Source organism: Rhinolophus hipposideros, assembly GCF_964194185.1.
Source record: "Rhinolophus hipposideros genome assembly, chromosome: 12".
Classification (NCBI taxonomy): Eukaryota; Metazoa; Chordata; class Mammalia; order Chiroptera; family Rhinolophidae; genus Rhinolophus; species Rhinolophus hipposideros.
This window is the reverse complement of record NC_138058.1, coordinates 6102756-6129635: the sequence shown is the minus strand read 5'-3', so window position 1 is coordinate 6129635 and position 26880 is coordinate 6102756. Positions and strand designations below refer to the sequence as shown.

Here is a 26880-nt window from a genome sequence, read left to right as displayed (position 1 = left end):
TTTCTAAGTGTGCTGTTCAGTAGTGTTAATTATATTCACATTGTTTTGCAACAGACCTTCAGAACTTTTTATCGTCTCAAATGGAACTATAACCATGGACCAATAACCCCATTCCCTCCTCGCCAGTCACTGGCAGCCACCGTTCTACTTTCGGTCTCTATGAATTTGACTTCTAGATCACAACTGCATGTTTTTATTGAGGTATAATTGACATTCAACATTACATTAGTTTCAGGTAAACAACATGATTTGAAAGCTGTATACACTGTGAAATGATCACCACAGTAAATCTAGATGTCACCCATCATCATACAAAGTTACAAAATATTGTTTTCTTATGATGAGAACTTACAGGATTTACTCTCTTGGCGACTTTCAGATATGCCATACAGTATTCAGTAGTCACTGTGCTGTACATTACATCTCTAGCACTAACTTTATAATTGGAAATCTGTACCTCTTTACCCTGTTCACCCATTTCGCCCACCTCCACACCTCCTAACCTAGCAACCACAGTTGTATTATCAGTGTCTATCAGTTTTCTTTTGTTTGTTTTGTTTTTTAGATGCCACGTATAAGTAAAATCATACAGAATATGTCTTCTTCTGTCTGACTTTTTACTTAGCATAATTCCCTCAAGGGCCATCCATGCTATCACAAGTGGCAAGATTTCTTTCTTTTTAAATGGCTGAATAGTATTACATTGTGTATGTGTGTGTGTATCTCACTTATTCTTCTTTATCTATTCATCCATAGATGGACACTTAGGTTCTTTCCATATCTGATCTATTGTGAATAATGCTGCAGTGAACATAGGGGTGCATATATCTTGTCGAATTAGTGTTTTTGTTTTCTTCAGATAAATAATCAGAAGTGGAATTGCTGGGTCATGAGGTAGTTATATTTTGAATTTTTAAATTTATTTTTTAAGATTTTTGTTAAAATATAGCTAGCATACAATATTATATTAGCTTCAGGTCTACACCATAGTTATTCAGCATTTATATACCTAAAGAAGTGATCGGGTCGGCCGGATGGCTCAGTTGGTTAGAGTGCAAGCTCTTAACAACAAGGCCGCCAGTTCGATTCCCACATGGGCCAAGGAACTGAGCCCTCCACGATTAGATTGAAAACAACTGCTTTAGCTTGGAACTGACCTGCGCCCCCACAACTAGATTGAAAAAAACAACGACTTGACATCCTGGAAAAACACACTGTTTCCCAATATCCCCCTGCTCCCCCCCAAAAAAGATGTGATCAACAACCATCTGACACGGCACCATTCTATCACAATGTTATTGACTTTATTTCCTATGCTGTACATTACATCCCCATGACTTACTTGCTTTATACCTGGACATTTGGACCTTTTATTCCCCTTCACCGTTTTCCCCACCCTTTTTAATTTTTCAATTACAGTTGACATTCAATATTATTTTATATTAATTTCATATAAATACATGTGAACCTGGGATCACTCAGCATAGGGTGTACGGCATAAAAAGTGGTACCCCTGGCTAGTCTAGTACCCACCTAGCACTATAGGTAGTTATTACCATATCATTGACTATGTCCCGTATGCTTTACTTTACATCATCATGGCTACTTTGTAACTATCAATTTGTACTTCTTAATCTCTTCACCTTTTTCACCCTTGCATCTATCACCCCAAACCCCTCCCATCTGGCAACCATCAAAATGTTCCCTGTATCTATGAGTTTGTTTCTGTTTTTGTGTGTGTGTGTGTGTGCATGTGTGTTCATTTTGTTCTTTAGATTCCACATATAAGTGAGGTCATATGGTATTTGTCTTTCTCTGTCTAACATATCCATTCAGGACAATCTCCTCCAGGTCGATCCATTCCACCACAGATGGCAATAACCCATTTCCTTCCATGGCCGAGTAATGTTCCATTATATATATGTACCATTCTTCCATCAACAGGTACCCAGGCTGCCTCCACATTTTGGCCATTGTAAACAATGCTACAATGAACATATAGATCCACATGTTCCCTTGAAATAGCGTTTGGGTTTATTTAGATAAATATCCAGAAGTGGGATTATTGGATCCTTGTTTGTCTCTTGTTATAGGCCCTGTTTTAAAGACTATTTTGTCTGGCATAAGTATTGCTACCCCAGCTTTTTTTTTCCTTCCATTTTAATGAAATAACATTTCCCATCCCTTCATTTTCTGTCAGTGTATGTCTTTCAATCTGAAGTGTACCTCTTGTAGGCAACATATGTAAGGGTTTTGTTTTCTTATTCATTCAGCCCTCCTATATGTTTTGATTGGAGCATTTATTCCATTTACATTGAAAGTAATTCTTGATAGATATGTAGCTATTGCCATTTTATGATTCATAATTTTGATCCTTTTTTCCAACTTAAAAAAGTCCCACTAAGATTCCTTGTAATACTGGTTTAGTAGTGATGGACTCCTTTAGCTATTTCTTGTCTGGGAAGCTCTTTATCCGTCTTTTGATTTTAAATGATAGCCCTGCTGGTTAAAGTACCCTTGGTTGTAGGTCCTTGCTTTTCATCAGATTGAATATTTTGTGTCAGTCCCTGCTGGCCTGCAAAGTTTCTGTTGAGAAATCAGCTGATAGTTTTATGGGGGCTTCCTTGTAGGTAACTAACTGCTTTTCTCTTGCTGCTTTAGAATTCTCTCTGTCTTTAATTTTTGCCATTTTAATTATGATGTGTCTTGGTGTGGGCCTTTTGGGTTCATCTTGTTTGGGACTCTCTGCTCTTTCTGGACTTGTAGTAGTGTCTATTTCCTTCACCAGGTTATGAAAGTTTTCAGTCATTATTTCTTCAAACAAGTTTTCAATCCCTTCCTTTCTCTCTTCTCTTTCTGGTACCCCAATGATGCAAATATTGTTACTTTCGATGAGGTCTCTTAAACTATCCTCATTTAAAAAAAAAATTTGTTTTTCTTTTTGCTGTTCTGACTTAGTGTTTTCTGCTACCTCGTTTTCCAAATGGATGATTAGATTATCTGTGTCTTCTATTCTGCTAGTGATTCCTTCTAGTGCATTCTTAATTTCAGTTATTGTATTCTTCGTTTTATACTTGTTACTTTTTATAGTTTCATGGGAGCTCCCTTGTAGGTAACTGCTTTACTCTTGCTGCTTTTAAGATACTTTCTTTGTCTTTAACCTTGGCATTTTAATGAAACCGAGACCAGTTTCGGTTAGGCTGCCACAAGTACTGGCCTAAGGCAGCCTAACAAAAGGTCGAGGGCACTCTGAGGCCTGATGCTACCTGCCAGCTGTCTGTAAGGCTCAGCCGCTGAAAGAGCCTTGGAAGTATGTGATTTGTGTGAGGTGGAGTCTCAGGGAGTCACCAGGGTGGGGTGAGTGGTGTTTACTAGATTAATGCAGATTCAGGTTTGGCAACAGTATTGAACCTGGGATCACTCAGCAAAAGGCTCAGAGCACATTGAGGCCAACTCTTGCCCACCTGGGGCCTATGAACCCCAAAAAGTTGTCCATGAAAGATTGCAGCAGAGTCTATCCACTGTTGAAAGAGACTCTGATGATGTGTGACTTGGGTGGTATGGAGTCCCATACACTTACAAGGGTGGAGCAAGTGGATTTCAGCAGGCCAATGGAGATTCAGACTTGGCAATATTGGAGGAGGTCTCAACATTGGAAAAATGGTGCCTACTCACAGGCTGCAGGGAAGGAGGGCTCAAAACAGGAACAATGACGGTTGTCCCTCCAGCCCCTGCCCTGAAACCACATAAATCAGTCTTTCCCTGTATGTCTCTGGCACCTCCTGGTCCATTATCCCTGCACTGGAGCCCAGAGTGAGTGTCTGGGAATGAAAGATTCCGTGCACTGGCCTCATAAGAGGATGTCTGGGTTTCCACAGCCTTCCATCTCACTCAGACAGATGGAATCCCCACTGATTTTCACAGCCTGATGTGCTGAATCTTCTTCCCAGCAGTGGTGCTCTGGACTGGGGAGCTCAGTGTATGACTGGGACCCCAGGCTCCTCAGGAGGGACCTCTGTAGCTAAGATATCTTTTCCAACCTGGGTGTGGGGCCAGCCTGTTTCACATCTCTGCCCCTCCCACTAGTCTCAATGTGGCTTCTTCTTTATATCCTTAGTTATAGGACTTCTGTTCAACTAGTCTTCAGATGTTTTTCCAGATTGATTGTTCTATAATTTAGTTGTAGTTTTAATGCAGTGATGTGAGGAGTCAAGCACAGCGTTTACCTGCTCTGCCATCTTGACTGAACCCCCCATTGGCGTTATCTTTAACACTCTAAAGTTATAACAATCTCATTTGAATTATGCCAGCTTAACATCAATAACATACAAATTCTGCTCCTTTCACAGTTTCATCCCAACCCCTATTTGTGTTGTCATAAACTTACATCTTTATACATTGTTTGCCCCAAAACATAGAGAACTAATTCTTTTAAATACATTACTGTCTCAAATTATGTAGAAAAATGGAATTACAAATCACCATTACTATAATACTAGCTCTTAGTTTAATAAAAATTTTTAAATGTATTAGTTTCTTAAATCGTATAAGAAACAAAAAGTGAAGTTACAAACTGTTGTTACAGTAATATTGCCCATGTATCTACATTCATTGAATAATCCTTTATTCCTTCATATGGCTTTGAGTTACTGTCTGGCATCCTTATATTTCACCCTGCAGAACTCCATTGAACATTTCTTGTAGGGCAGGTCTAATGGCAACAAAATCCCTCACCTTTTTGTTTATTTGGGAATGTCTTAATTTCTCTTTCATTTTTGAAGGACAATTTTGCTGGCTATAGGATTTCTGTTGACAGTTTTTTTCTTTTAGCACTTTGAATATATCAGCCCACTGCCTTTTGGCCATTGAAATTTCTGATGACAAATCTACTATTATGGAAAGGTCCCTTACATATTAAGAGTCTCTTCTCTTTGTTTCTTCAAGGTTCTGTCTGTCTTTTTCTTTTGAAAGTTTGATTGTAAAGTGTCTTGGCGTGGTTCTCTTCAAGTTAAGCTTGCTTGGAATTTTTGAGTTTTGGGGATATTCCTATTTGGGACATTTTTGGCTATTATTTCTTCAAGTATTCTCTCTGACCATTTCTCTATCTCTTCTCCTTCTTGAACGCCCACAATATGTATGTTGGTCCTTTTCATGGTTTCCCACAGGTATCTTAAGCTCTGTTCACTTTTCTTCATTCTTTGTCTTTCTATTCCTCAGATTAAGTAATTTCCATCATTCTGTCTGAAAATTTGCTGATTCTTTTTTTTTCCTTCTGAAATTTGTCTTTGATCACTTCTAGTGAGTTGTTCATTTCAGTTATTGTAGTTTTCAGGTCTAGAAGTTCTATTTTTGTTTTTGTTTTTTCCTTTCTTTTTAGGTTTTCTATCTATTGATATTTCATTTTGTTCAGAACTCACATTCTTGACTTTACCCACATCTTTTTTAATTATTTGAGAATCTTTAAGATACTTGTTTTATCGTTTTTGTCTACTAGAGCTGCTATCAGGTATTTTTCAGGGATAGTTTCTGTTGATTTATTTTTTCTTTTGGAGGGGCCATACTTTGTGGGTTTTTTATTTGTTTGTTTGTTTGTTTTTTGTCTAGACATTTGAATTTAATAATATGATAACTTGGATATCAGATTCTCCTCTTCCTTAGGGTATTCTGTTTTTTTTTTTTTTTTATTACTGTCTTTTAATTGTATTAAGCTGTCTCTGTCAAGGATCTTCCTGAGGTGTAGACTTAGTTTTATCAAGTCTTTTCTGAGCCTGCACCTTTCCCTGGGCATATACAACCACTTTCTTATTTTCCCAGTAGTTGTAGTAGCTTTTGAATGTTCTAGTCTTTAATGTCTGAGTCCCAAAAGAGGAAAAATAAAAACGAAGGGGAAAAAGGGCAATGGCCCTTTATACCCCTGGAAATTACTTTATCCAGACAGGGAAAGGCTAACAACAATGGGATAGGTATAAGAACAATGGCTGCCTACCTCTTTGCACCTATTTGATCATTAGCAGCAATCAGTGACCAGAGCACAGACACCTGATATTTGGAGGAGAGAGTCATTTTTGCCCACTCTGGCTACCCCCACAAACTGTGTGCATGTTGCTTTAGGAACATATGTATAGTTGCCTGCCATGGTGCTGGGGAGGTTATGGGAACTGCTACTGTACTAACTGAAATTGACTAAAATTAACCACAATTCATCTTCCAAGATTTTAGTGGACTCCAAAGTTCCAAAATAGTTAATTCAGACAATTCTGTCAGTGCAGTTGTTCTTTAGGTGGGAAGACAGATTCCCAGTGCTTCCTACTCTGTCGTCTTCCCAGAGTCCTTCTCTCCTTCATTTTTTTTTTTTTTGCAGGTATAGTATTCTTGGTTGGCAGGGTTTTTGTTGTTGTTGTTGTTTTCCTTTAAGCACTTTGAATATATCATCTGTCTTCTGGCCTGCAAGATTTCTGCCTAGAAATATGCTGACAAAGTTATAGTGGCTCCTTTGTATGTGATGAGTTGTTGTCTGCTGTCATAATTCCCTCTTTGTGACTTTCCCCTCCCCTTATTTTCCCCACCCCCCCACACCACTCTGCTTCAAGCTGTTGTTTCTCAGTCTAGTTGTGTAGGACACAGCTCCCTGGCCCATGCTAGTATTATGAGCCTCGCACTCCTCCCTGCTGACGTAGTCAGTCACCGGTCGTCAGTCGGATGCTCACAGCAGCTCACAGCAGCTCTTGCTGGCTGCTGGCCACTCATGATGGCCTCTGGCCGACCGTAGCAGCACATGGTAGTCCAGGGCAGCCCACAGCAGCCCATGGAAGCTCCGCAGCAGCCCATGTCAACCTCTGGCTGCTCACGGCTGCCCAGCTCCAGGGAGAGCAATTGTTCACAATCTTAGCTGTAAAGGGCACAGCTTATTGGCCCATGTGGGAATTGAACCAGCGACCTCAGCGTTAGGAGCACGGCACTTTAACCACCTGAGTCACCAGGCCAGCCCTTTATGACTTTTGACAGCATATCATAATGTGTCTCAGTATAGATTTATTTCAGTTTATTTTAGTGGAGTTCATTGAGATTTTTGAATTTGTCCTTCTACTTCTTTCCTCAGATTTGGGGAGTTTTCAGCTATTCTCTTGAAATAACCTTTCTTGCTCTCTGGAACACTCACAATGGGTCTAGTAGTCCCTCCTCATCCATGGTAGATATGTTTCAAGACCCCCAGTGGATGCCTGAAACAACAGATAGTACTGAACTTTATACATACTCTATTTTTTGTATGCCTACATACCTATTATAAAGTTTAATTTATAAAACAGGCATGGTAAGAGATTAGCAACAATCATAAAATAGTACATTATAACAATATACTGTAATAAAAGTTATGTGAATGTGGTTTTTCTCTCTCAAAATATATTATTGTACAGTACTTACTCTTCTGCTAGTAATGATGTGAAATAATACAATGCCTCTGTGATAAGATGAAGTGAGGTGAATGACATAGGTGATGTGTGAATGACATAGGTGATATTGTGATGTGGTCTTAGGCTGCTACTGACTGGTAATATGTCAGAAGGAGGATCATCAAGCCATGATGTCATGTCTTCTACCTACAAATTTTAAAGCTTTTTCTATTTTAATTATGTATTTATGTACTTAGGTACTGTGGCTGTAGTACATACTGTGGCTGTAGCTTTTATAGTAAGATGTGACAGCAAAACTAGCACAAATTTCTTTTTCCTTCACTATTTCATAGATAGATTTGTTCTTACTATAAATCTCAGTAACTTCAGCATATGATTTTTTGTTTTTCTTGTTAAGTTGAGAACTTTCACCTTTTCATTGAAAGGAAGCACCTTGTGGCTTGTCTTTGGCATTTCTGAATTACCAACATCATTACTCTTGTGCCTTGGTGCCATTATTAAATAAAATAAGGGTTCCTTGGACACAAGCACTGCAGTACCACAACAGTCAGTCTGATAACTGAGGTGGCAACTAAATGACTAATGGGTGGATAGTGTATACAGTGTGGATATGTTGGACAATGGGATGATTCACATCCCAGGCAGGATGGAACGGGACAGTGTGAGATTTCGTCACACTACTCAGAACAGTGCCCAATTTAAAACTTATTAATTGTTTATTTGTGGAATTTTCCATTTAATATGTTCAAACTGCAGTTGACCACGGTTAGCTGAAACCATAGAAAACAAAACTGGTTGGATAAGGGGAGATTACTGTATGTCATTTTGCTTGATGGTGTCTCATAAGTACTTTAGGGTCTCTTCACTTTTCTTCATGCTTCTTTCTTTTTGCTCTTCTGACTCAATAATTTTAAATGATTTCAAGTTCTCTGATTGTTCTTCTGTTTGATTAAGTCTGATGTTGAACCCCTCTAGTGAATTTTCAATCTATTGCATTCTTCAGCTCCAGGATTTCTGTTTAGTTCTTTTTTTTTTTTTAATAATTTCTGTCTTTTCATTGATATTCTTATTTTATTCAGGCATTTTGTGATTTCATTAAGTTGTCTTTCTGTGTTCTCTTTTAGCTCATTAAACATCTTCAAGATGATTATTTGAATTCTTTGTCAGGTAATTCATAGATATCTGTTTCTTAGGGTTAATTTCTGGAGATTTACTCTATTCCTTTAATGGGCCATGTTTCTCTGTATCTTTGTGTGTATTGGGATCTTATGTTGAGATTTGGGCATTTGAACAAAACTGCCACTTCTCCCAGTTTTTATAGATTTGCTTTGAAGAGAAAAACCTTCACCAACTAGTCTAGCTATAAATTCAGGGGACATCTCAAATCTTTTCTGGAGGAAACGACCTCTATGGTCTTTATCATACACTTTCCCAGTTAAAGAGGGTTGTCTCTGTTTCTTCCTCAGGAACTTATAATGTCTTGCTCACTTTGGTGTCTGTCTACCAGACTGCAATCTCTCTGGTACTGTAGGAAGCAGTGGTACTTACCTTGTTATAAACATCTCCCAATCTGGTATTCAAAGTATACTGCATTTTCCATTAGTACTCTGAGTCTAGTGAGACAGAAATGCTTTACTTTCAAATTTCTTATTTCATTGTGGTATTTCTAATCCACAGATGAGTTTTTATTGGTGTGGATTTAAGTTTGAATTGGTGTGATATGTATTTATTTTTAAAATTATGTTTTTACTGGTCCTTAACAAATGGACAGGAGCCAGGTGGCCTCTTGAGGCTGTCAGTTATACCAAATTTCTTAACATTGCTGATAAATTTGAGGGTTTTAAAATTTTTTTACATAGAATCACAATACTGACTTTTTGTACTAGTTTACTTTTCACATATCTGTACATGTTTGTTTTTAAAGATATTTTCTTGATTCATACCCAGACTTCCTCCACAGGAATCAAAGGTTATTGCTCAGGTGTGATAAAACAGAATGTGCACCATGTTTTCATAGAGTTGATGAATCAGAAAGGTTACAAAGAAAGGTTACAAAGAAAGGTTATAACGTAATTATACGTTATTGTAATTCTCTGCTCAAATGGAAATTATCTTGAATAGGTCAATAATATGATATGCTAATCACCATTTCAAAGACTTGAGGGGAAAGGTCAAGTTAAGGCCAGTTTGAGTTGATCTGTTTGGGGCTAGGGTTACATAACCAAAAGGTATAGATTGGTTTTGCTTGCCAAGACTGTGTAGGTGGTTTGGAGGAAAGTAAAAGGTAGCCACTTGAATGCAAGGTCAAAAGTCCAGGAGCCATGGGCTGAGCTCAGACCCACTCCCCCTGAGTTGTTTATCCAAAGCAGCAGGGTAGAACATAGATTTTGGTGTCCTGGCGAGTGGTGGTGTGAAGGGGAGAACAGGAACACAGCCACAGAAGGCACCACATACAGATCAGGGCCTGCAGACTCTTGCTGTACCCAATTTCAAGGGGGTGAGCTTAGAGATATAAGTTACAAAGGACAGGTTTTAGACTGGACACATGCAGTGGGAGCCAAGTGGGAGGCTATAGTCAGCTTAGGGCTCTGTCTACTTCAGAACATACTAATAATAAGAATGGTGTAGCCATTAAGTAGACTATTGTTAAACTTCACTTGATCATTGGTGGAGAATGACCAACATCTTGTCAGTCTGGGCTGGTTTCGGGTCAGGGACAGAGTCATGAAACCTTTAGTTAGCATTATTATGATGGGCACCTGTATTGAGACTGTAGCAGGAACAGGAAGGGAGAAGCTCTATTTTGAGCAGTTAAAAGCCCAGGATTTGGAGCCACTGGAGTTGTGTTTGAAACTACACGTTAGTATTTCCCATCTGAATAACTTACCTAATAACTTTTAACTTTAGTTTTGGCTTTCTTATTGGGTTAATAATGCCACACTCAAATGATTTTTGTAAAAATAAAAGGTCTTATCTGATAGATCTTTCTTTGATGATAAAAATGTTTTATATTATGCACTGTCCAAATGATAGCCCCTAGTCACATACAGCAACTGAACACTTAAAGTTTGGCTGCTGCAAATGAGGAACTGAAATTGAATTTTGTTTAATTCTAATTAATTTAAATAGCCACATGTGTCTAGTTCCTACTGTATTTGACAGCACAGCTATAGATGACGGCTGTTATAGGGACTACTTACACTATAAAAGGTAAACTTTTTAGAATTTTCTTGAATGGTATATTCCTTCAGTTACTTGTTTTTGAGCATGTATATGCTGTTTGGCATGCAATGAAGTATATAGCAATGTCCCTATCTTGGAGAAAAATAAACAAAACAAAATTTATTAAGCACAAGAAAGACTATAATATACTTTAATCTTAATTTTAAAAAAAGAATTATACCAAGTGTAGTGGATTCAGAAGAGCAAAAGATCTCTTCAGGAATAGGAGGGATGGGAGGGATGGGAGGGCACGTGCTGGTTAGTGAAGCCTGTTATATGTTTTGGATAGGTAGAAAGAAAGGAAAGAAAATTTCCTTTCTGGAAATTTCATTGTGGAAGCACAATGAAAATGAAACTAGTAGGGTAGGAACCTCCAGGATGTGATCAGGGCTCAGTGAGTAACAGGTTAATTTGCTGAAGTGTAGAGGTGATTTAGAAGATGAAATCAAGCTGGAAAGTTGGTTTGGAGGATGCGATCAACTAGCATATGGTTATAGCTGTCTTGGAATTCATGGCTAAAAAGCTTGAGATTTATCTTTCAGGTAGTAAAATTCAGAATCGCTGAAGAACTTAGAGCTAAAGAGAAATATAAGCAGAGTTTTGTTGTAGGAAAAGAACTTTGGCAGATGTGTGATGAACAGAGAAATAAGTTGGGAAGCTTACACTAGTCTAGACAAGAGGTAATATGTTTCTGAACCAGAAGCATGGCTATAGAAATGAGATTCACAGAGATAAAACTGACAGATAGTGCTAATATTAGAATATGATCATGGAGGCACTGAAGGGAGGGGAGTCAAGATGTGACTCCAGGACTGAATTGTAGCACTGGTTGTGGGTGGGAAACAGAGTCCAGTTAAGTACATAGGTTGTGGTGAGAGATGGGAATAAATATAGTAACAACCTTGAAGTGAAGATTTCATGTGGAAAAGGAGTCACTTGATGGTTACTTGGCTACCAAGAAATTGCTGAATGAAATAGTCACTATTTACACATTTCAGTGCTGCATTTAAAAGTTATCTTGAACCAACACTGAATCTGAAAATTTTAGTGTATTCTTATGTGAGAACTGAAGCATTTTTAATATGTTAACAAGCACACGATCTGTAGAAAACTTAAGTATAATGATAATTAGCAATAATGCCATGTTTGTAACTAATAATTTGTTGAACCTCCTTCCCTCCACATCACCATCCTACATCGCCCCCAGCTCTGCAAGCTCTATCGCTTTTTTTTAGAGTGAACAAAAACAAATACAATAAACAACTAGTCTGGATCCAACATCATGTAGTCTGAGTAATAAAACTTTTGTTGATTATTACCCAGAAATAATAAACTAAAAAACTTTGTTTTCTTCCTTACTAGAATTGGAAGTGGAAAGTTAGACTGGTATTAGCCATTTTCTTCTTGTAGTCTTCATCAAATCTCTCATTCTGAGCCACAGTAAAGTGATGTTTCCAGTCTCCAACTTCCCCTGAAACAGACATGTGGGAGAGTCAGTAGCTGTTGGAGGAATTTGTATTTCTCTATTCTTCTGTTTTTGTGTGATGATTTCTACTCCACTGTCTAGAAGGGACCATATTGGACACATCGTTTCTCTTGCTAGCCTACCACTTTCTCATTCTGAGGGGAAGAGGAATTCTTGTCTGATTTGTGAGACAGGGAGAGCCTATGAAGGGCTTGCTGGTCTTTTTCTCCTGTCCTCTTGCATATCACAGCATGGTATGTGCGTATACCAATGGCTTCCCTGCTGTGGATGGACCGAGAGAGGCTTGTTTCTGGGAGAACTCAAGGTACAGTTTTGAGGAAGAAAGCAAAAAAGATCCCCTCAGTTGTTCAATTTCAATCCCTGTTACCTTTCTCAGGTGGCTTTTTCTACACAGCACTTACCATTATCTATTACTCTGTGTATTCTTTATTTTATTTATGGCTAGAATATAATTTCCATGATGGAAGGGATTTTTGTGTGTTTTCTTCACTGCTCTGAACATTATCTAGAACAGTGCCTGGCACATTATGGCCCCTCAGTAAGTATTTTTGAATGAATGAATCTAAATGATAGCCTAGAACCATCTTTAAAATGGATTCTTTGGTCCATCTGAATTAATTCTGTGTATTTTCACCTTATCAGCCAGAATCTGGAGGAAATGAGGATAAAGGGTTGGATTTAGACACCAAGCCTCACTCTCCAATTGTGGCTAAAACATTGTTTTCATTTCATCTGTGAAGTGAAGTCATACTTCTTTTCCTGGAATCATTCATTATAGACCTTATTTTTCTTATCCATACAAAAGAAAAATCCCCTGAGACTCTGAAATATTGGGCAGTCCTTATAAGATTGTGACTAAGAAAACACAAATACCTTTTCTCATGAATGGAGAAATAGAGTGGTTCATGATTTCAGTAGGAACTGATGAATAGTTTGCCATTGGATTTTGCTTCATAATGTCAAATGAAGTGTGATGGATAATTTTATCTAGAACTTCATCATCTAGGTTCTTTCCAATGAATTCTGCCAGCTTCCGAATTTCATGCTTTGGGTTCTATGATCAGAGTGAAAAGAAAAGTGAAGATTTGATATAAAAGTTATTTTTTTTTTGTATAAAACTGCATCTTCTTTATTTTGCATACTTTAATTTCAGAACAAAATAAACAAAAACTCCCACAACACACAACATCCAAACCCCCAATGTCAAATGTGGGAAGGGAAGGCTGGAGGCCCTTGTATCCCCACCTTAGGCAGAAAGACAGGAGAGGAGAAAACCACTAGACATGAGCAGAGGAAGCCAGGTGGGCCAGGGCCACCCAGGGCTGCTGGGGGAGCCACGGACACTATCCACAGGGCACACATCTGCAGGTAGAACTCCTAATCTACTTCTTCCATGCGAGATGCATCCTCATCACCCTCCAGGGGGCGGATCTCGGCTGGAACAGCAGCACTGGGTTCTTCTGCTGTCACTTCATCTTTATCAATGCCTAGGCCTAGCTTGATCATGCGGTAGATGCGGTTGGATTGGTTCTGGGATCCTCAAGGGAGAAGCCAGAGGACAGCAGCGCGGTTTCAAACAGCAGCACCACAAGGTCCTTGACAGCCTTGTCATTCTTGTTGGCTTCCGCCTTCTGCTGCAGGGTCTCCACGATTGGGTGGTTGGGGTTGATCTCCAGGTGCTTCTTGGCCATCATGTAGCCCATCATCGAGTTGTCCCGAAGGGCCTGGGCTTTCATGATCCGCTCCATGTTGGCTGTCCAGCCGTAGGTGCTCGTCATGATGCAGCAGGGTGAAGACACAAGCCTATTGGAGATTGTCACCTTCTCAACCTTCTTATCCAAGATTTCTTTCATGAGTTTGCAGAGGTTCTCAAACTTGGCCTTGCTCTCTTCCATTTTCTTCTTCTCCTCTTCATCCTCGGGGAGCTCCAGGCCCTCCTTGGTAACTGAGACCAGGCTCTTCCCGTCAAATTCCTTGAGCTGTTGTACACAGTACTCATCGATAGGCTCTGTCATATACACGAACTCGAAGCCTCGCTTCCGCACTCGCTCCACAAAAGCCGAGTTGGCAACCTGCTCTTTGCTCTCACCAGTGATGTAATAGATGCACTTCTGGGTCTCTTTCATGTGCGAGACATATTCTGAAAGAGAAGTCATTTCGTCTCCAGACTGGGAGGTGTGATAACGGAGCAGCTCAAAAAGGCGTCGCCGATTGGTTGAGTCCTCGTGGATTCCAAGCTTTAGGTTTTTAGAAAACGCCTCATAGAACTTCTTATAGTTCTCCTTGTCTTCTGCCAGCTCGGTGAAGAGCTCAAGGCACTTCTTAACAATGTTTTTACGAATGACCTTCAAGATTTTGCTCTGCTGGAACATTTCTCGGGAGATGTTCAAGGGCAGGTCCTCAGAGTCCACCACACCGCGTATGAAGTTGAGATACTCTGGGATCAACTCATCACAGCTATCCATGATGAACACACACCGGACGTACAGTGTAATGTTGTTCTTCTTGTTCTCGAAGAGGTCAAAAGGAGCCCGACAGGGTATGAATAACAAGGCCCTGAATTCCAATTGACCTTCACAGAGAAATGCTTGACTGCCAAGTGGTCTTCCCAATCGTTGGTAAGGCTCTTGTAGAACTCTCCATATTCCTCCTGGGTGCTGTCATCAGGGTTTCTGGTCCAAGTGGGCTTGGTCTTGTTCAGCTCCTCCTGATCGATGTATTTCTTTCTCCTTAATCTTCTTTGTTTTCTTTTTCTTATCCTTAGCACTATCTTCGTCGTCGGAGCCCACATCTTCAATTTTGGGCTTGTCATCATCATCTTTATCCTCCTCTTTCTTCTCACGTTTCTCTTCCTCTGCTTCATCATCACTGATTTCTTTCTCTCGTTCCTTCTCCAAATAAAGGGTGATGGGGTACCCTATGAACTGAGAGTGCTTCTTCACCACTTCTTTGACCCACTTCTCCTCTATGTACTCTCTCTGGTCTTCCTTAAGATGCAGGATCACTTTGGTACCCCGGCCAATGGGCTCACCATGGTCAGCTCATACAGTGAAGGACTCCCCGGCAGAAGACTCCCAGGCATACTGCTCATCATCATTATGCTTTGTGATCACAACCACTTTTTCTGCCACCAGGTAGGCAGAATAAAAGCCAACACCAAACTGTCCAATCATGGAGATATCTGCACCAGCCTGAAGAGCCTCCATAAATGCTTTAGTACCAGACTTGGCAATGGTTCCCAGATTATTTATGAGATCAGCCTTGGTCATGCCAATGCCAGTGTCCACCAGAGTCAGAGTACGTTCCTGGGGGTTAGGGATGATGTCAATTTTCGGCTCTTTACCACTGTCCAACTTGGAAGGGTCAGTCAGGCTCTCATAGCATATCTTGTCCAAGGCATCAGAAGCATTACTGATCAATTCCCGAAGGAAAATTTCTTTGTTCGAATAGAAAGTATTGATGATGAGAGACATAAGTTGGGCAATTTCTGCCTGGAAGGCAAAAGTCTCCACCTCCTCCTCTCCATGGTGCACTTCCTCTGGCATCTTAAAGGTGAAGAGATGCAAGTACTAGAAAGAAAGGTGGACAGCGACTGTGACCGGCTCACACACCGCTAAAAGCGTTCAAGAGAACTAAAAACAGTTTTAAAAGACTATTAAATGAATGAATAACAGTAATCAGTAACATGTGAGTTAAAATTAAACAAAAAATCTTATCTCACAAATACTCAACTTTCCAGAAATGATTAATTTTAACATGACAACCTACATTTTAAAATTTTTATTAATTAGAATTATTAAGCTTTTCTTGCTTTAAGATGGAAGCACTGACTAGTGTCAGCGAAGCATTCACCTCATGATATGCAGTGCCTGGAGACTGTTTCACGAAAAAAAAGTGTCAAGACTTATTTCCAAATGTCCTGCTCAAGTCAGTATGGGAGGGGTCTTGGTCAGCTAAACGTCTAACAGGGTGAGTCCATAGACTAATAACAAGAACAAAGATATTGTAGAAGCATAGAGGCAGAAAATTTAAGACTTGACCAAAAGGAGGCTGTCTCTTGTTTTTGACATTGTTAGAAATGCCCCCAGATATTGCTGTGGTGGCAGAAGGGTGGGAGAGGACTTTTTTGTACTCATGAGGCACCTAAGAGGTACCCATGACTAAGAACTCTAGTGCGCAGCATATCCAGGTAGGTGTCTCTGACAGGAACTCAGTTCCAACATAGCCACTGTTTTCTCATCAGAGTGACTTACAAGCCTGGGAAGCTGTGGCTGTGGGAAGGACCGTAGCTTTAGAAAAAATGGTAGGGGAAGGAAAGTGGAAAAGTTTACCCCACAGCTATCTTCTGCTTTAAATGGACGGTTGCTTAAAAAGCATAGATGTTAAAAGGGCTTAGTAAATTTTTTTCTAATCTATCTTCTCAGGCAAGGGAATCAAAAGAAAAAATAAACAAATGGGACTATATCAAACTAAAAAGTTTTGAACAGCAAAGGAAACCATCAAGAAAATGAAAACAGGGCCAACCCGATGGCCCAGGTGTTTGGAGCCCCGTGCTCCTAATGCGGAGGTTGCCGGTTCGATTCCAACATAGGCCAGTGAGCTGTGCCCTCTACAACTAAGATTGTGAACAACGGCTCTGCCTGGAGCTGGGCTGCCGTGAGCAGTTGGAGGTTGGCATGAGCTGCTGCTGACTCCTGTGTGCGGCCACGGGCTACCGTGTGCTGCCATGAGTGGCTGGCAGCCATCGTGAGTGGCCAGCAGTCGGCGAAAGCTGTCCTAAACTGCTGTGAGCAGCCGACCGACAACCTGCGACCGACTGCCTCAGCTGCGGGAAAGTGCAAAGCTCATAATACCAGCATGGCCCAGGGAGCTGTGTCCTACATAACTAAACTGAGAAACAACGGCTTGAACCTGAGTGGGGAAGGGGGGAGGCGAAAAAAGGGGAGAAAAGGGTTAAAAAGTAAATGTGAGAACATAGTCGATTTCAACATAGTTCAAAAGTAACTTCTCAAATAAAGAACACATGACCTTCTTAAAAAAAAAAAGAAAATGAAAAGACACCCTACTGAATGGAAGATACTCACCAACGATACTGTCTGATAAGGGGTTGTATCCAAAATTTATAAAGAACTCACACAACACAACACCAAAATAATAATCAATCTGATTAAAAAATTGGCAGAGGACCTGAACAGACATTTCTCCAAAGAGGACATACACATGGCCAATAAACATAAGAAAAGATGTTGAACGTCACTAATTATCAGAGAAATTCAAATTAAAATCACAAGGGGATATCACCTCACACCTGTCAGGATGGCTACTATCAATAAGTCAAGAAACAAGTATTGGCAAGGTTGTGAAGAAAAGGGAACTCTTGTGAAGTGTTGGTAGAATTGCAAATTGGTGCAGCTGCTATGGAAAACATTATGGAAGTTTCTCAAAAAATTAAAAATAGAACTACTTTGTGACCAAGCAATTCCACTTCTGGGTATTTATCTGAAGAAATCCAAAACACTAATTCAAAAAGATATGTGCACCCCTATGTTCACTGCAGCACTATTTACAATTGCCAAGATATGGAAGCAACCTAAGCACCCATCAATAGATGATTGGATAAAGAAGAGATCGTACATGTAGACAATGAAATATTACTTGGACATAAAAAAGAATGACTTCTTACCATTTGCAACAACATGGATGGACCTAAAGGGTGTATTATGTTAAGTGAAATAAGTCAGGCTGAGAAAGACAAATACTATATGATCTCACTTATATGTGGAATCTAAAGAACAAAATAAATGAACAAACAAAACAGAAATAGACTCATAGATACAGAGAACAAACTGATACTTGCCAGAGGGGAGGGAGGTTGGGGAGCTGGGTGAAGGGATTAAGAAACCCAAATTGGTAGTTACAATATAGTCACGGGGATGTAAGTACAGCATAGGGAATATAGTTAATAATGTGCAACATGTCTGTGTAGTGCCAGCTGGGTACTAGACTAATTGGGGAAATCACCGCATAAATTATATAAGTACCTAACCACTACATTGTGCACTTGAGACTAATAAAAAATAATATTGAATGTCAAATGTAACTGAAAAAATAATTTAAAAAAAAAGAACTCATAGATAAAGGGAACAGATTGGTGGTTGCAGGAGGTGTGTGTGTGTGGAGGGGTGTTGTGTGAAATGGGTGATGAGGGTTAAAAGGTACAAACTTTCGTTTATAAAGTAAGTAAATCCTGGGGATGTAATGTACAACATAATGACTATAGTTAATAATGCTGTATTTTATATTTGCAAATTGCTGAGCGACTAGCTCTTAGAAGTTCTCATCTCAAGGAAAAAAAATTAACTACATGTGGTGATGGTTATTAACTAGACTTACTGAGGTGATCATTTTGCAATGTATGCAAATATCAAATCATCATGTTGTACCTAAAACTAATATAATGGTATATGTCAATTATATCTCAATTAATCTTTGACATTTTATAGAAACAACTGGAAAATCCCCAGCTGTGATTAAACCTAAAAGAAGTGCATCGAAAGTAATGTGCACACTACCCCCCTAGAAATCTTGTAGAACAGAATCTTCTGGTTTAGCAGGCCTGATGTGGGCTCTGAGAGACCATGCAGCTTGTCTGTGAAGCACCTTTTGAGTACCATGGCTTTCAATTATAAATTCAAGAACAGAGACTGGAATTCTTCATAGATCTCTGTATTCGGTAGAGTCACAGCAAATACTGAGTAGGTTATCATTTACAACAAACTCCTGTGAACATCATTTCATTTAGTCCTGACAGCAGATCTTGGAGGAGTATATTTTACCACTTCCTTTTTAAATTTGAGGAGACTGATTAAGTCTTTAAGCTATTAAGTGTCTTGACCAAGAATAATTGCCAGTAGGCAATAAAGCCAGAATTTGAATTCAAGAATTCTGACTCTAAATCATTAATATTTTTTATTACACCATAATTTCTTAAACAGTTTCTTGAAACTGATGTTCCTCAAGTACTAATGAAAAAGATGAAAATGTGTCAAAAAATTTTTCCCTTCTACACAGAATTTTAAAATAAATATGCAAGGGGAAAAAAGAGACCATTCACATTTTGCCATACTCTGCCTATAAGGAAAAGGTGTACCATATCCTGGGGCACTAGGAAGTTTCAGGTGAGACTATGTCACATATAAACTCATAATATACCATGTACATTTTGATGCATGGACAGCGGTAGCCAATTAAATGCAGCAATTTTCTGTTCCTTATTTCATTCTGTGAGTCCCTTGATGGGGTCCATACATTATGACTTGGAGCATTTTATGATCTAATGGAAACACATCACTGCCCTCACCATCTTCAGGTCCTCATAGAAGAGGTAGAGAATGCGGTGTTGGTCTTTGGCTTCCCACCATCCTTTCACATGGTCATACCAAGAACCCCAGCATACTGCAAGATGGGATGAAAAAAAGGGCAATGAGTCATAGAAGTCCAGCCAACAAATATTCCACTGAAAAGAGAATTCTTGAATGTCACATTAATGATTCATTCTCATTAAAGATGGCAGAGCTCTGGCTGTTCTAAGGAAATTATTCTTTCTTTTTAGAGTATTTGAGTATAGAGTATTTTGAGAAAGGACAGAATTAAAGCTGAATTCTCTTACCTTTACCAGCCAGAAAACTCTCAAAATACTCTTCCCAGGTTCCTGGAGCAGGAAGTGATTTATTCATCCTATGGAAATGGTAATAAGACACCATATTGTCCTTGGGATTTCTTGCTACATAGATTATCTGGGAATGGTGGGAGGAGGGGAAGAAGTACAAACAAGATTAGACCTCTATATAGTTAATGCCCAAACAAATTATGTTATGGTGGGTACATTTTGTACAGATGAATTTTTCTGATACTTCATTTTTGTGATCTTGCCATTTGTGGGAGGATTCATACCAGTTTGCATATTGATTATTGTGAAGAGGTGGACTCTTTTTTTTCTTTAACAATAAGTGAAATGTTTTAAGAGGAAATTGATTAAAGACCACTCTAAGGTCATTCTAAGTTGTACAACTCTGAATTCCATTTGCTCTTTACCTTACAGTTTTTCTCTAGGAAGGATGGTGGCAGCAACTGTATGGGAAGATGTGTTTTCAGGTTCCGTGGTGAGGGCATTGCATTAGCTTGTTCCAAACCTGTAAAATTGATTTTTATTACTTTTCACTATTTTTCTCTATTTGCTTTAAAATATGTCTGCTTTCATTATTCTACCTTACGAATAATTGAACAATTCAAGGCTCTGTAAGAGCACTGTAACTATCTGTAGAACTGATCTGAGAGAATATGTCTAACCCATTCATTAATTTTTTGGTTAGAACAATTTTTAATTGTAACAAACAACAAACCAAATAAATAAGAACCTAACAAGTTCAAGCCTTTTTACCCTGAAATTACTTAGGCTTATCTTTGTGGAGTAAAATTAATTTCTAACTGGAGAATCAAAACTTAACTTATTTTTATATAGAGAGTAACTCCATTAGGCAATGTCTGGAATACAGCAATGACTAGACATAGTTTTAAAAAGACAAAGTCACAACATCCATCAGTAATTGTTTGAATGCCTAGACTTCTGTGAAGGCTATTGGACAGTAAAAATTCTACGTACCATATTTTGCCGTGTATATACCACTTTTTTGCCCAAATTTGTGAGGGAAAAAACAAGGATGTACATTATACATGGGTAGTACTAATTCGGTATCTGTGTAAATATTTTTAATTCTTTTATTTATGTGTATGATTTAAAAGTGTAACTCTAGAAATCAATAACAATATCCGAATGCAAAATAATACTCTGGAATACGATAATCAGTTTTGTTGAATTTACGATGAACTTGCAATGACAAAGAGTTCTGGCCTTCAATGATGCATAAATATCGTAAATTTGTTACCGGTACATAAAATTTCTTGTACCTTGTATCTATTCTTGTGTTTTGCAATTATGTGTTATATATAATTACTTGTACCATAATATATTAAAAAATAAATGCTAAAATTCCTTTATAATACAAAAAAACAAGCACCTAAATGTAAACAAACAAAAATTTGAGTTAAAAATTAAAATGAAAGATTTTTCCCCCTGTAAGTTTGGGCCAAAAATGTGAGTGCACACTATATACAGAAAAATACGGTATATAGTATTTAGGACTATAGTCAGTATGGCTATTCCATACTCACCACATGCTACAGATGGGATCATCAGTTCGATGAAAGGAAATCGTATATGAGTAGGTGCTCGGAGACTTTTGTCAACATCACCTTCATTTTGTATCAAATCCACTATCTCCTGAGTCCATGTTGTTCCTTATTCCACATGGAAGATAAAGATGCATAGATATTTAGTATACTCTATTCCTTAAAATATGATCAAATACTTGCTAGAACATCTATGTAAATTAAAAAAAAAATTTTATGAGTTTATTTGAGCCAAACTGACCACATATGCTAGAGCAAGATCTCAAATGCTCCCCATCTGTGTGAATTTTAAAGCAAGGTTTATAATGGAACTCTGAAAACATCATTCTTTATAGCTTGTTTTATCATAGTAGGATTTTTTAATTAAAAGACTATAATTTGAAGTGAACATTATATTGATACATATACCATATATTTTGTGTGTGTCACAACCATTAATTTGTATTGTTATCCTATTAATTTAGCTGCACTGTTCTTTAGAAAGGGTAGTTCTCATGAACTACTGAGAGACTTTTGAGGGCTTCTTAGGGCTGCTAAGGTGAGATCAGCATTGAAGAACCATAGCTTCAGGAATTCTTCCTTAAATCAGCCTGGGGATCCCCTTTCTAGCTTATGCACACAAAGCAGCTTTTCACAAGATCTGCAGTGAGTTTCAAATAACTCAATAAATCTAGCCCTTTTATTCTTGGCTATTTGAGTTACTCTGTTCTGGGGAAGTAAAAAAAAAAATAATGTACGTCACAGGAATAATTAAATTCTTAGAATTTGTAGGTCATTTTAATATTTTTTGTGCAGTTTCAGTTTCCACAAGTAATTTGTCTTAGCCATATCACTCTGCATAGTAAACAATTTTCCACTCAAACCCAGATGAATTTCTTTATTTCATTATTAACGCCTCTTTCCCACTCACTTTCCTATCCCTTTCTTCACCTTGCCCTCTCCCCTTCCACCTACCTGCTTTAGGATAGGTAGAAACAAGTAGATCATCAGGCTTGGCTTGGAAGTTCCAGATCTGATCCCAGATGGCACAAGTGGTAATGGGTTGAAGAATTCCCTTCACATAGTCCGCAGCTAGACGCTCTGTTCCATCAAATTTGAAACCCTCCATTTTGTTTAAGGCCATTAGTGTCAGAAATCAGAGTACTATTCCAGATAAAATGTTACCTTTCAGTCAGCACAAAGTTGTATTCTTGATGTCATACAGACAATGCAAAACTCAGACTGCAAGCCCTTCCTAGGACAGCCTGCTAATGGCTGGAAATCAAGGGAAAGCTAGCTATATAGGCCCTCTGGATCAAGTTCCAGGGAGCAAGGAATTATTGTTTAGTACTTTGTACACAGGCGTTTCCCTAAAGAGCTCCAGCCCTCCTCCCTGGTCAGACTGTTACATAATACCCAGGGCACTCACCAATCCAGGCAGCTGTGTCATGTTCATACTCAGTCCTGCTCTTCTGTATTGGTTTAACAAGAGTTAGTGCCAGTTTCATTTTTATGTTTAAAAAACAATTCACACTTTTACCGATTGTTTCTTCTGGGAAATTTAAACTAAGTAAAACGTTGGAGCGAATTTGTTGGTGGAATTACAAGTTGCAACACAGAATAATTTCTCAGAAAGGCTGAAGGGAAATATCTGTGGGCTGTTAACAATGAGGTCCTAGTTTTGAATCTCCCAGCACAAATATCCGAGAGGGTCAGCTTTGTGATATTTTAAGAGTAAAATAAACTCTGTTTAACATCCGGAGAAATAGGAATCTCTTCACAGCTCTTAAAACGTGTCTAAAAAGCAAAATGCGTGCCGAAACTGTGGAGTTACAGAAGTTGGTGGTTGTGTTAGGACATATACCCATTTTCTTCTTTTCTCTTGGAGTTCACTTCCCAGGCTCATGCTATAGTCCCCTGTCAGCATTGTTTTCTTAAAAGCCTTGGAGTTTGTTTATCCTGCTTGCTCTTTTCCTTGGAACCATTCCTGACGCCTGCCTGAGTTTCTTTTTTTCCTGGTTAAGGAGAAAACCTCTTCACTGCTGAAACAAGGCCAGATTCCTTCTAATTTTGAACTGCTAAGTACTACAAGGTCACCCCTCCTGCAGTTTTTCTGTCTCTTTTTGTGATATAATAAAGAATAAATGTGGTCTTTGTCTCTGATTCCTGGCACAGAGTTTCAAAGACCCTTGGAAGTTCCTGAGTGATTGGAGTGGCTTTGTTTATTCATAATGAGTCCATTTTGACCATATGTTAATGAAGTGACCCCGGGTGGGCCCTTAGATAGTTTCAGAGTTGGGGCTGGCTACACCAGAAAGATCAAGCACATGATTAGTTGCCGTCCCCAACATCCAGGGAGAAGAGAGGGGCTGGTGACGGAGTTCAATCTTGTGACAAATATGATAAGACCCCAATAAAACTCTGGACACTGATGCTCAGGGGAGCTTCCTGGTCTGCGAACCCAGTGACATTCTTGGAGATGACATGGCCAGATTCCAAGAGGAAAGGGCCTGGGAGCTCTGTGCTCCCTCTCCTCCAAGATCTTGACCTATGTACCTCTGCCATTTGACTGTTCCTGGTCTTCATCCATTATGATAAAACTGTGATTGTAAGTGTAGTGCTTTCAGGGAGCTCTGTGGATTATTCTAGTAAAATTTTAAACATAAACGAGTCACGGGAACCTTCAGATGTATAGCTGGTGGGTCAGAAGTGCAGATTTTCCCAAAACTTGTGGTTGGCATCTGACATGAGGCAGTCTTGTGAAAGACTTTGCCCTTAACCCGTGGGGTCTGCACTAACTCCAAGTAGTTAGTGTCAGAATTGAATGGAGTTGTGAGATTGGTGTTGGAATACTTCTATTGCCCTCAGCAACCCTCAGTGGCTTTCTCATAATCCATTCTGTTCCCAGCAGTCAGGAATTTCACTTCTTGCTTAAATCTCTTACCACCCAAACTTTTACAAAATCCCGCGAGGACCTCATAAAGAGGCCTCTGCCTGTACCCCAAATTATGCCACACGTACTGCCTCTCACAGGGCAGCAACCAAAAAGGCCTTTGTCTGTCCTGGCAAGGACCAGGCTCCCTCCTGCACTGTTGGCACTGCCTTTCTTTTTCCTGGGGTTCTCTTTGGCTCTTGCATGTCTGGTTCTTTAGCGTCCTTCAAGTCGTCTGTAATGTGTTCCTTAAATATCCCCTTTCTGGAGGGGGTTTCTCTTAACTTCAGTGTCATCTGAAGTAGATTCCAATGTCCTTGCTTCTGGCACTTTCCCTTTCTTTAGAGTAGCTACTGTGTTTCCCCGAAAATAAGACCTAGCCGGACAATCAGCTCTAATGCGTCTTTTGGAGCAAAAATTAATATAAGACCTGGTCGTATATTATATTATACCCAGTATTATATTATATTGTATTGTATTGTATTATATATTATATTACAATATAATATAATTGGCCAGTCTTATAGTAAAATAAGACCAGGTCTTATATTAAGTTTTGCTCCAAAACACACATTAGAGCTGATTGTCCGGCTAGGTCTTAGTTTTGGGGAAACATGATATCAAAATTTTCTTTTGTTTTGTTTTGTCTAATTGAGGTAACATTGGTTTATAGCATTATGTAAGTTTCAGGTGTCCAACATTATAATTCAACATCTGTATATACTACATTGTGCTCACCACCAAAAGTCTAGTTTCTGTCATCATACAGTTGACCCCCTTACCTGTTTTACCCTCCCTCCATCCCCCTTCCCCTCTGATCTGTCCTCTATGAGTTTACTTGTTTGTTCACTTGTTTTACTTTTTAAAAAATATACCATGTATGAGTGAAATCATACAGTATTTGTTTTTTTTCCATTGGACTTACTTCATGTAGCATAAAACCCTCAGTCAGGGTCCATCCATGTTGTTGCAAATGGCAGAATTTCATCTTTTTTTGGCTGAGTAGTATTCCATTGTGTATGTACCTCTTTCTTACTCAGTCATCCATCTATGGACACTTAGGTTGTTTCCATATCTTGGCTATTGTAAATAGTGCTGCAATGAACATAAGTACACACATATATCTTTTCTTTTTTTTTTTTTTTTTTTCATTTACAAAAGTTAGGTTATGTTTATTTAGAGTCACAAGCAGTTGACTGACTCAGTGTGACTCAAACCACAAGAAGCCATTTCAACTTCACGCCATTCTGAGTCCTAGGGTTGGGCCCAGAATAGCAGGCGTGCTGCTTGGGGCCCATTTCACAGGTTTACAAGTTTCTCATTGAGGGCAATCTGTGACTGTGTGAGATTGGCCAGGTAGGTCACCATCAGCAGGTCATTGATGTTGCTGTTGAGCATGGTCTCGAAGTCATCAGGAACGATCTTGGGTACTTGGTTAACCAGACTCATCAAGAAGCGGCCCACAGTATTGTCAGCTGACACCTTTCCAGACAGCACATCTTCTGCATACTGCAACACTGTGCTTAGGGCATCCTGGATACGAGCCGATGACCCTGCTACTTGCTGCAAGTCACTGGAGAGTCCAATCACCCGGTTGGGGCTAAAACAGGTTTTCATGATCAGGTCAACTCCAATGCGCTCAGTGTCGTAATACGCGTATTTCACTGTCAGAGGCGTGAACATCACCCCCATGGTCCTGCCAGGGACTCCCATTAAAGTGCTGATATAGGCCTTGATGCTCATACGGCCGTTCTGAAGGCTCGTGTCCACAGTGAGGTGAATGGGGGTGGGGGCTTCCCGGCTGTAGTACTCATGGATCAGCACAGAGTGCTCTGTGATGTCATGGCCTGTAGCGTACCAGCCCAGGATGAGCTCATTTGGAGAGACTTTCTTGTGTAATTCATACATGTTCTTAGCGAATTCCATGTCAACAGCCACCTCATCTTCTGATTCATTGTGTGGCACTGAAAAGCAATTGGTGACTTCCACCGAGTGCTTGTCAACGGTTCCCAGCAGGGTCCCGATAACTCGGGCAGCACCCTCGTTGCGTCGCTCGTAGCTGTCCACGATAGAGGCCAAAATGACAGGGTGCAGTCGGACCACACGGCCGCCGGGGAAGGGGCCGGGTAGAGCAGGACTAGCCAGCGACTGCGCCGGGGTCTGCGCTGCTGCTGGCGGTGAAGCCTGGGTCTGGCCCGGAGCGGCGGTCGCAGCCGCTGCTGCTGCCGGGTCTGGGGATGAGGATGGAGCTGGGGTTGGAGCTGGAACCGGCACTGGAGCCGGAGCCGGCGCGGGAGCTGAGGTTGGGGCCGGGGCTGGGGCTGAGGCTGGGGCAGCAGCCATGGCTGGGGTTGGAGTGGTGGGAGAAGCACTCGCCGGTACCGCCGGTGTGGCCATCTTGTCGAGAGAGACATATATCTTTTCAAATTACTGTTTTTGTGTTCTTTGGATAAATGTTCAGAAGTGGAATAGTTGGGCCATATGGTAGTTCTATTATTAATTTTTTGAGGAGTCTCCATTCTGGTTTCCCTGGTGGCTGTACAGCAGTTCATTTCATTATAAAATTCATGAGATGCCATAGGAACTTAACTCTTATTTAT

At 39.7% G+C, this 26880-nt stretch overlaps 2 protein-coding genes and 1 pseudogene across 4 annotated transcripts; all 3 read right to left on the bottom strand.

The window, feature by feature from the left end:
* Positions 1–180: 180 nt before the first annotated feature.
* Positions 181–22748, bottom strand: LOC308505530 (sulfotransferase 1C4). 2 transcript variants are annotated; one of them, XM_081067904.1, is made up of 8 exons: positions 22324–22737; positions 21352–21477; positions 20215–20312; positions 19790–19916; positions 19481–19575; positions 12994–13174; positions 11994–12105; positions 181–7220 (listed from the first exon to the last, which is right to left on the bottom strand). In XM_081067904.1, coding segments are annotated over exons 1-8 (909 nt in total). In that variant the 5' UTR covers positions 22493–22737; the 3' UTR covers positions 181–7219. The 2 variants fall into 2 exon arrangements, with proteins under 2 accessions (XP_080924030.1, XP_080924029.1); XM_081067903.1 differs by lacking the exon at positions 181–7220 and having other exon boundaries at positions 7813–12105; positions 22324–22748.
* LOC308505528 (heat shock protein HSP 90-beta-like) lies at positions 13147–19437 on the bottom strand (annotated as a pseudogene). The gene has a single exon. The product of its transcript is annotated as a heat shock protein HSP 90-beta-like (transcript).
* Positions 22749–25435: 2687 nt separating the features above from the next.
* On the bottom strand, positions 25436–26678 carry LOC308505529 (eukaryotic translation initiation factor 3 subunit F-like). Its single transcript, XM_081067902.1, has one exon. It carries the CDS (start codon positions 26675–26677, stop codon positions 25580–25582), a length of 1098 nt encoding a protein of 365 aa, XP_080924028.1. The 5' UTR covers position 26678; the 3' UTR covers positions 25436–25579.
* Between the last annotated feature and the right edge of the window lie 202 nt (positions 26679–26880).

What these genes read in the sequence shown, in the direction of transcription:
- LOC308505530 (XM_081067903.1), bottom strand. Translation starts at nt 22,492, where the DNA reads ATGGCCTTAAACAAAATGGAGGGTTTCAAATTTGATGGAACAGAGCGT. An exon ending in TTCTACCTATCCTAAAGCAG is followed by an intron (nt 21,478 to 22,323) that starts GTAGGTGGAAGG and finishes ATGTGGAATAAG; the next exon opens with GAACAACATGGACTCAGGAG. An exon ending in TTCTCCATTCATGAGAAAAG is followed by an intron (nt 12,106 to 12,993) that starts GTATTTGTGTTT and finishes TGTCTGTTTCAG; the next exon opens with GGGAAGTTGGAGACTGGAAA.
- LOC308505529 (XM_081067902.1), bottom strand. Translation starts at nt 26,677, where the DNA reads ATGGCCACACCGGCGGTACCGGCGAGTGCTTCTCCCACCACTCCAACC.